Source organism: Scardinius erythrophthalmus (assembly GCF_964197995.2).
Source record: "Scardinius erythrophthalmus genome assembly, chromosome: 5".
Classification (NCBI taxonomy): Eukaryota; Metazoa; Chordata; class Actinopteri; order Cypriniformes; family Leuciscidae; genus Scardinius; species Scardinius erythrophthalmus.
This window is the reverse complement of record NC_138225.1, coordinates 6,272,015-6,282,352: the sequence shown is the minus strand read 5'-3', so window position 1 is coordinate 6,282,352 and position 10,338 is coordinate 6,272,015. Positions and strand designations below refer to the sequence as shown.

The window sequence follows — 10,338 nt, the reverse complement described above, 5'->3', positions numbered from 1 at the left end:
CTAAGTCGCCATCCAGTGGTGAAAAGTGAAACTACAGAAAAGCTCAAAGGTCAATGATAAACCCCAAAAGTGTACAACACTGAAGACTGCCAACGGTTCACCAAGTTAATCCATCAGCTGCTGAAATATATATTGTAGTTTCTTTTTTATTTGTCAAACATCATTTACAAATTTAGACAGTAGTTGGGCTTTCATAGATAAAGACACAGTACCTAAATAATAATAATAATGATAATAATAAAATAAATCCCAATATACAAGTACAACAATTGCTTATTTGCTTAAGCACTCTCACTTTCTACTAGTTTCTTAAAAGAAGTGCCATCAAGATCATAAAAAGAATCATAAAACACTTTCCAGATGGACAAAAATTCTGCGAAGTTTTCATAAACTAGGTAATCTTTTCTAAGGCAATGCATGAGGTCATCCCATTTATTCATTGCGACATTCCAGGACTTTCTATATAAATATAAACATAAAATAGAATAAGAGGGATAGATAGATTAAAGAGACAAGACATAATATTAATATACTTCACATGTATATGTATATTTAATGTGTGTGTGTGTGTGTGTGTGTGTGTGTGTATATATATATTAGTATGATGTATATATAGTATGCTGTGAATTAATTATAAAATGTATTTTAAATAACACTATTAATATGTCCTGATGTAGATCTAAAATAATTTTAAAAATAATTAGAAAAAAAAAATCGTAAATTATTTGTTCTCCTTGTTGTCTGCGTTTTAGCGCCTAATTGAAACCGTCAACGGCACATCTGTGTCTGCGGGAAAACAATCACGTTATTAGTATTTCCGGTCATTCCCTCTGACTGACGACAAAGCATCAGTTGTGGGGCTTTTTGTTGTCAAACAAAGACGTAAGAAAATGTGTTTTACGAACATTTACGCGATTAGTTAATAAGGAGCTGAATTAAACTGTGCTCCGTGATGAAATGTTTTTAAAGTGTGATCAGAGACAGCCTGACCTCCCCCACCCCAGATAAAGATAGAGTTGACTTGTTGTTAGCAGGCTCGGCTAAACAAACCCGCTAGCCCGCGCTGATCTTTTTATAGCAGAGAGGGGGAGCCAGAGACTTACAACAGACCGACAACCAAGCTCTCATCCCAACAACAGTCCCCTTATTTTTTTCTTCTTTGAAGTTACCCCAAGCTAAGGTAAATATGAAACCCTCTCAGAATTTCTGCTAAGTCGGTATTCGCGTTCCCTAACCACATTTAGACACATTTCCATTTGGGTTTTTTTCGACGGAACGGCTCTGTCGTTCTCCTCCGGCGCGCCCCCGTGGCGGGAAGCGCGTGACCCGGCGTCGCGCTCGTGCGTAGAGTCCGAGGCTTCTGGGGAGCTCGCGGAGGCCTCGCGACACACAAACACGGGCGAGTGTTTTTGTGTGGAAACTCAAACGGATCATATACAAATATCCCACGCGCATTGTGATGGACGAAAGCGTTTCGTCGCGCGACGTACAGCGTTAGGAAAGAATGGAGGAAAGCAAAAAGTATTTTTATTGTTCGCGAAGGGAGACAGAAAGATGTGCGTAGCCGAACTAGCTTTCGCGAGTGTTTAGCTTAGCAAAGGCTATCGTTTGTTAAGACTAAATGGCTACACTTTTGACAGAAAATTGTATATAAAATAACTGAATTTGTTATTTAAATAAGTAAGTACACAATCGGCTCGGGTTTATATAAAAAAATCCACCTATCAGAACAGAGCAATGCTAACTAACGTTAGCGAGCATCTGCAAGGAATCTAATAAGTCGCGAGCTAACGCTTTGCTAATAGTCAAAATCATCTCTAATCATCTCTCATTTACCCACGAACGGCTTGAATGCTTGTTATGGTAAATATTAACAATCTCTGGTGTTCATAACTTCGCTATGTTCGTCATGTTTTGAGTCATTACGGCTGAATAAACGTCAGTGAAATGCTTTGAGGATGAATGGTTCCTCTCTCCAACAATCGACTTGTCAACACTGTGTTTTTGGTCATTTTGTGTCTCCCTGTTTGTACAGATGTGATGCTTAACTCCATTGCAATTGCAGCCACATCCTATAATAGCATCTCGCATCAACGATTGAGAGAATATTATATAAATTAGGCACTTAATTGCATTCAGAACTAAAGCAAGCTGAAAGTCGTTTTCCACTTGTTCTCGGTGAGAAATATAAATATGCGATTGCTTTAGAGGTTGAAATCGTTTCTGATTGTGCATTTTTATTTTCTAGGGTCAAGAGGTTTGATTATGAAATTATGCATTATGTGCAAATCGCTGGCGAGTTGTTGTCATGAAACCTGCATGCAAGCGATCGGAATGGATTCATGAATATAAATAAGTGAAGTATTGGCATTTAAAGGGACAGTGCAACAGAAATGCCCTTTTGCATTTGTAGTCTGCCCGTCAGAGATCAGCTCTGGATTGTTTACCTTCCCAATACAGTTTCACATGCAAATGATTCATGAATATTAATGCACTCTAAATAGCCCGGATGCGGAAATGCATTCTTGGGATACTGTCTGTAGCATCTCCTTTTGATAACATGGAAGAGGATTTTATGATTGTTAAATGTATTTAAACACACACACATCTTGTTGTCTTCTGAGCAGTGATGTGGTATATTGTTTTGCTTAAGTGCAAGATGTGTTTTTGTTAAATTATGTGAGATCTGCTGCTTTAGCATCTCCTCTTTTGTGCTTACTATGTGCTGTCAATCTCCCAGCTGTCATTGGTCCCCTAGGGAGACAGGGTTGGGCTTGCATATCTAATTGAGGGGTGTGTCCTCGGTCATCCTCTGTCAGTCCAGAGTGGGTGTGTCCGTCAGGCTGTCTGCACTGTTTGTAGATGTTATCTGTCTCACATAATGTTCCTCTACATGGCCGTTAGTGTACAAAGAAATCAATGCACCTGTTACAGACAGTGAGTCTGAGTGGACTGATTCTGCCAGGAAGCATAGTGTCTGTTTTGAAATGAGTGTATCATTTGTGCTGCTTTATTCTAGTCAGTGAGACTCAAACCCTCTTTCTTTTTGTAGGACTGAGTGAGATGTGAGGGATGGTCAGCGTATAAATATCTCTGTGGAACTCTGTGTGCATAAGACTTCTGTGCCCAGCCGTCAGTATGAATGGGGACATGCCACATGTGCCCATCACAACCCTTGCTGGGATCGCTGGTCTCACTGACTGTAAGTACATGCATCACACTGCTCATACTTCACTGGCCAATGGAGCGCAATGGTAACCACCCATATTTACATCAGATTTGGCTCTAGAATTATTTTTTCCATTCATTTTTTTTTTGCACGGATTTTACAAAAATTCTACAATGTGTAGAAGCCATGAGCCAAGCTGCAAGATGAACATCACAACATTGCAATATTTTGCTTTAAGACACAAATATCTGTTTACTTAAAAAATTGTATGTGTGAGTGATAAATTCATCCCATGAGGCATTGCAAATGAGGTAATTGGGAAATAAAATGGTCAAATATGAAAACTATTGATTCATTTTGTTTAGACTTACCAGTCACTACACATTTAACGTTTTTTATTTTGCTATTAGGGATGCTCATAATTAACTAGTTAGCCGTTAGCCGACAAATAATTTTTACTAATTAATACTGTTGGTTAAATGGTTTAAAAACATTTGCTGTATGGTTAAAAAATACGCTACACGTATACAATTAAGCTTTTGAGAAAAAAAACCTGATAACTTGTGTATGTCACTTTTTATTATTACATTTAATATAATAAAGGCCTAAATAAAACAGAACGTTTACAAACATTATAAACTCTATAAACATAAGCTATAGGCTATTTTTTTATTTCCCCTCACTCCACAATAAATCATTTCAGGGTTCGCACTTCGCATTTTGCGACCTTTTTTCCTGCCGGTGCAACGACATTTTGTTAGAGGTCGCACTGGTGCCGCCACCATGTTGCCCAACTGACAAGAGCTGCCTTTGTGTTGCGTATGAGAAACATCAAACGGCAAATAAAACGAAAGTGAAAAGAAACCACACTACTGATTTGAGCAAAATGGTGGTTTCGTTTCACTTTTATTATTCGTTTATTAGCTCGGAGCAATACTAGTCATGGTAGTTCCAGCTAGGGCTGGGTGATATATCGCATGACATTGTTATGCGCATCTCGTCAGATGAAAAAAATAAAGCCGGTTCCTTGATTAGTAGTAAGTCGCCATCACCTGCTTTTAGATGGAGCGGCATTTACTACACAGAGCCGTAGTTCACTGACAAGCTGAGCCATATCGCATTAATTATCACGGACGTATCGCCTGCGACAATTAATGCTATATGGCTCAGCTTGTCAGTAAACTACGGCTCTGTGTAGTAAATGCCGCTCCATCTGAAAGCAGGTGATGGTGATTTACTACTAATCAAGTAACCGGCTTTACTGACGAGATGCGCATAACAATGTCATGCGATATATCGCCCAGTCCTAGCTCCAGCTCAGTACAGGTACTCGCTGGCCGAAAGCTGGGAGATGTGGTGTAGCAACGCTAACTGTAACCATGGTATTGTGGCAGAAAAAGTCGAATGTTTTTACATAATGGGGTTCGTATCCCCCCAAGGGTTCGTACAACCTTTTAAGAGTGAAATTCAAGGGCTTTCAAGTGCTTCACACTTTTTCCAGCACTTAAAAGCTCTAAAATTTATCCAATTTTAATGTTATTTTTAATTTGATAATTGGTAAAAGTAAAAGTTTAAAGATGTAGAAAAACTAAAACTTCATGGCAAACAAACACTTTTTTTAAAGGAGAACTCCGGTCAATTTTAACATTGAGCTCATTTTTTTTGTACATTTGGAGTGCTGTCAGTACAGAGAACAACGACAAAAATCTGTGTTGCCTACACCGAGTTATTCTATTTTTAGAATTTGCACCCTGTTGACTTCAATGGGGCAAGTACTAAACCTGCTTTTACATCCTTGATGTGTCATTACAAGTGCACAGAAAATGTGAGTGATTCCTTCTGAGTGAACACGAGTGGATCTGACTGCAGTAGATCTGAAAGATATGTATAAAAATGATGTTATTTAACCCTCTGGGGTCTGAGCTGTTTTTGGGGCCCTTGAGATGTTCTGACATGCCCTGACATTTGTGCTTTTTTCAGTTGCTTATAAACATATTAATGGCAAAGGTGTAAATTCACTCTATAAAGCACAAACAGGGCTACCATAATATGTGAGCCACGTGTATGTACATGTTTTCATTTTTGAGAGAATAATGTTTATGCATGGTTATTGAAAAAACTAAAAACTAAAATTTCTGAAATAAGGCCACAAAACACATAGTAAATATGTGTCAATAAGACTTTTGAATAATGGATGTCCTCGCCTAGTGTTTTTTCTTCAAAATTATGTGAAAATAGTCTTGCTTTATCGTTCACATAAAACCATACATTGATTTAAATTGATGTAAAACAGGTTTTGCTTGGAAAGCCAGTATGCGAGGAGGCGTGAACGAGGAGTGGTTTACAACAATGTCCCACCCACTCTGCATAATGACTCTGCATAATTAGCCATTCATTCAGGTGTGACACTGACTGAGCCACAATGCAAGAACAAAATATATATTTAGAAGAAGACTTATATTGACCATTTAAGATTTTGCTTACATCTATCTTGTAAATATGTTTTGCCATTTTATTAAAAAGGTTACAATTACAACAATATTACAATTTCAACAATATTTCAAGTGTACTCTTTCTTTGTAAAAAAAAAAAGATTATAGGCCTACATTTGATCTATGTATTCATTACTTTAATATTTCGCCTGACTGTAACGTTGTTTTCATTAAATATTAGGGCATATTGTTAATTTGCAGTTTAATACGTTGCTTATACAAATAGCCTACATTTTATTTCAACATATTTCAGTCGATTTTTACTCATCTCAGTATAGCAATACAGCTTGCTGAAACATCATCATTCATTCACACACGCGATTTAAATTTAAACTGTCTTTGCCAGCTGTGGTAAACAGCGCGCATCTCTGCCGTTCGTTCATTCATAAACAGAAACCCACGTGAAGAAATTCACGTGAGAAGGAAAAAAACTTACTAGTATTCCTCAGCTCGCTCCTTGATATACCCGCACTTCTGGGGGACATTTTCCATTATTATTCCTCACAGCTGCAAGACGGTGTAAACAAGTAATGACCTTAATAAACTTGTGTTTTCTCGCGCTGATATGGGGGCGTTCACAGGATTGCGCGGATTGCCTCAGCCATTTGCGTTTGAATAGCGCACGCTCTCCGTGGGCGGAGTCACATTACATCTGAATCAGATGTAATTAGCTCGACTGGAATCGCTCTCTTTTAATACAGATTTCACAAGATGAGAATATTTGTTTTTTATATAAATTACTTCATTAAAAAGAAGAGAATTCAAGCTTCATGCCTGTGTGACTGTATGCCTGTTTGACTGAGTATTCGCTGAGTTATTGTTCATTTTCGGATGCGTTTCAGAATGGACTACACTGGCAGAGAGAAGGCAGAACTCGCTTCGTGTTTATTTTTCTTTATTTGGCAAAAAGCACAGCACTTTGTTTTTATTGTGAGTATACACAAAAATAATACACATTTAACAGAATCGATTGATGTATGAAACTTGTTTTGTAAAATCAAAGTCAAAAGAGTATTTCGGGTCTCAATTCAACTCATAAGGAAAAAAGCGAGCAGATCACGCCGGCGTGATCTCCGACCTCTGAGGGTTAAGCCAGCGCAAATACCTGTGTTTACATCCTGTTTTCGGGTGAAGCCCAAAGTAGTCGATTGCCGAGTTCACGCGCGTGATCATAGGTAACTAAACCTATGCGCGTGAACTCGGCAATCGACTACTTTGGACTTCAACCGAAAACAGGATGTAAACACAGGTATTTGCGCTTTAAAAATAGAATAACTCACAGAGAACAACGACAAAAATCGGTGTTGCCTACACCAATTTTTGTCGTTGTTCTCTGTATTGACAGCACTCCAAATGTACAAAAAAAATGAGCTCAATGTTAAAATTGACCGGAGTTCTCCTTTAAAAAAAAGACATGAAATTACCACTATAACAAGTAGATGGCATTTTCCACTATTTCCACTAATATATGGAAAAAAGTCTTTCTCTTGAAAAACTTGTCTTCTGTGTAATTTAGTCACAATTTGAAGAAAAGTAAAGAACGCTACTTTTATAATCACTGAAGCTGTCTGTCAGTTCAGTATGATACTATAAAAGAGCAATGGTACATTTAATCAGAGTAGAATATTTAAATGTTCCCTATGAAAATTAGTTTTTTGCATATTACTGTTGTTAATAACAGTCATTTTATCTGCATCTTAATTCAAGCTCGTTGCTGTACTGTCAAATTTCCAATAAACAAACATGTAATATTATTAGTAACTAGGGGTGAAACGGTACATGTATTCGTATTGAACCGAAACGGTACGGGCGTCACGGTTCAGTGCATAAATTTACATGGAGAATACACGGTATAAAAATAAATAAAACTCGCGTGCAAATTAATTAATGTAATGCAGAACTACTGTTAGATGCACGGGTTCTTTAGGGACACCTAATATGTAGCTCAGCCTTAACTCTGAAGCAGGCTGCGATGTAAAGATTGCAATGCTGGAATATGGTGTGTGTGTGTGAGAGAGAGAGAGGGAGGGAGGGTGCGGACGCGATCGAAAAGTCGCAAAGTGTTTACTTATATTTGTGTGTGTGTGTGTGAGGCACGGGCGCGATCGAACAGTGGAAACAAAAACATACTCCGTCATTTTGTTTATACAGGACATCATTCAAACTGCAAAGTGTTTAAGTTACTGTTAATTCAAATTTTAAGGAAAACAAATATATTAATCTGAAATGTAGCAAATTAATTTTCAATTCATTCAGGTACAATTACCAAACATATCTCAAGGTCTTTTTGTCTTTTTAGTAATTTAATTAATAAACGAATTATATAAAACAAATGTCAGTGCTCTACAAATAAACTAGTTCTATGCCTTTGCTTTATTAATAAAACTTATTTAAAAAATACAAGGTTTAAGTAATTTACTTTCCTTTGGTGGTACAGCCTGAGACAAAAATAAGGACTAAAAATAAATTAATTTAAAGTGAAACTGAAAGAGAAACCAGTGTTGGGCTCACCCAGCCTACCTCTCTCATTCGGCACGAATCCAAATGTTTCTATGTTTGCAATGTATTTGGATGCTGAACTATTATTTATGTAAACTAGGCTTTGTACTTCACTCGCGATCCAATATCCACATAAAACATCATCCTTCACGTGTGCAGAAATGTGCTTGGCACAACACCACAGTGAGGCGGTGGTCACGCTCAACAGCACAGATTGTATTATGGACTATTTAAGTTAAGCATTGTAACTTTTTATATGTTTGGTTTGACTGTTTTTTTATTCTGATAATGAACAGGCTGCAATGTCAAGTTTGCAAGAGCTGATATGTTGTGTGTGTGCGTGAGGCGTCTGCGCGATCACTTGAAATTTTTCGACATAAAAGCAGAAAAACCTGTTTACACTTTCATTTGTGTACGCTCACAATACAAAAAACAACATTATGGTTTTGTAAAATAAAGAAAACAAGCAGGATGCGATTTCTGCCGTCTCGGTTTCCTTGTTTGTGGACATGTCACAAAAGTAAACCGAAATTTACTATATAGGCTAATACTTGTCGCACATGTTTTTCTTTCGTTTTGTTACTCTGTTATTTACCTAAGTGAAATATATTATGTGTATTTAGGACTTCATCCTTATAGATGATTTTATTAGTTTTTCTCCATTCACAGAAGCGCTGCATGTAAAACTAAACCCTTGGAAAACAAATTTTGTTATTTTTATTGGGTCACAGACACTTATCCAGTCTAATTTAACACAAACTTCTTGGTTAATGAGCGCTTAATGCATTTCGGGTGTCGGTTAGGAAAAAAAACCCCAAAGTGATCATCCCTCATTTAACTCCAAATCCCAAAAAGTTGGGACATTTTGAAAAATGCAATAAAATCGAGAATCTGTGATTCTTAATTCTCTTTCAAATGAATTTCACTCACAAAAGTAAAATTTTTATTTATTTTTTTCACCGAACAACACTGAAGCAAATTTTGATTATGACGACTGCAACACTACTAAAAAGTTGTGACAGAGGCATGTTGGGTGACACATGACCTTTCCTTTCAATTAGACTTTTTTTTATAGTTTGGGAATTGAGGATACTAACTGTTGTTGTGTGTGAAGTTTTAGCTCAAAATATCCCACAAATATGTTTATATAGCATGTTAAAGTTGTCACTTTTTGAGGGTGAGCAAAAACGCACTGTTTTGTGTCTGGCCCTTTAAATGCAAATGAGCTGCTGCTCCCGGCACAGAGGGCGGAGCTTCAACAGCTTGTGTGTGGTAGCAGCTCTGATTACCTCACGCAGACACACACTAAAATGACAGAAACTGTTCTGCCTTTAAACGGTGTCAGACAAAGATGGAGAGACTCAAGAAGTGAAAACACGTAGAATACAACAGGACGTCTCTGAATGGTTAGTTGATGAATTTATATTGCTGATGTTGAGTTAACTATCTTAAATTAGCATATTCTGTCATGATAATCTCTAAATCGCTCGTATAGAAACTGTTGTGAGAAGCACACAGAGTGACTTTCTATTGCATGTGAAGAGACGGATGCTACAGTTTGAGCTGACTCACAAATGTGCTCAACTACAACAACTCTGCCTCTTCTCAACATGGACTGCGTGTTCCCGGGGGCGGGGTTTATGTAAATTTTAGGAATGTGGTGTAGTCTCTACCAGCCGTTTGTTGTAGTCCTTAAAAAAATATTTCTTTAAAAGCAAATATCTCCCTTTGCTTTGAACTTTGAGCGTTGTAACTTTGCAGATGTTGTTTATGCTCAAACAGCAACATTACACACTAACTAAAATTAGAAAAGTGAAATCATAATCAACCACCCCTTTAACACAGTAGTATGATGGTTTCTCATGCAGGGCCATCTGAGGGCTCAAAGGTCATACACATTCAACAGAGTTTTCCTGCCTTGCCGTACGTGTACTGAGATTTCTCTGGATTCCCTGAGTCTTTTAAAAATATTATGTAGGTGAAAAGTGAAATGTTTTTTTTTTTTTGCCATCTAGCATTGAGAAATGTGATTTTTGAATTGTTTTACAATTCTCACGACATTTGGTACAAAGTTATGAGCCGTGACCCATCCTTTTACACTTAATCACAATACCCTCACCTATTACCAATTAAATTGTGGACTGTTTCAAAAGTGCTTAGCTTGGATACTCTATAAGC

At 37.4% G+C, this 10,338-nt stretch overlaps 1 protein-coding gene across 2 annotated transcripts in view; it reads left to right on the top strand.

Moving 5' to 3' along the window:
* Window positions 1-802: 802 nt before the first annotated feature.
* nipbla (NIPBL cohesin loading factor a) overlaps window positions 803-10,338 on the top strand; it is a 52,085-nt gene continuing 42,549 nt past the window's right edge. Inside the window, exons 1-2 of one of the 2 annotated variants that reach the window (XM_081366968.1) lie at window positions 803-1,180; window positions 3,053-3,202. In XM_081366968.1, the coding sequence (XP_081223094.1) occupies window positions 3,139-3,202 (64 nt within the window). In that variant the 5' untranslated portion in view covers window positions 803-1,180; window positions 3,053-3,138. Of the gene's footprint in view, window positions 1,181-1,367; window positions 1,864-3,052; window positions 3,203-10,338 lie in introns of those variants that run through there. The other variant, XM_081366969.1, reaches the window with a different exon arrangement.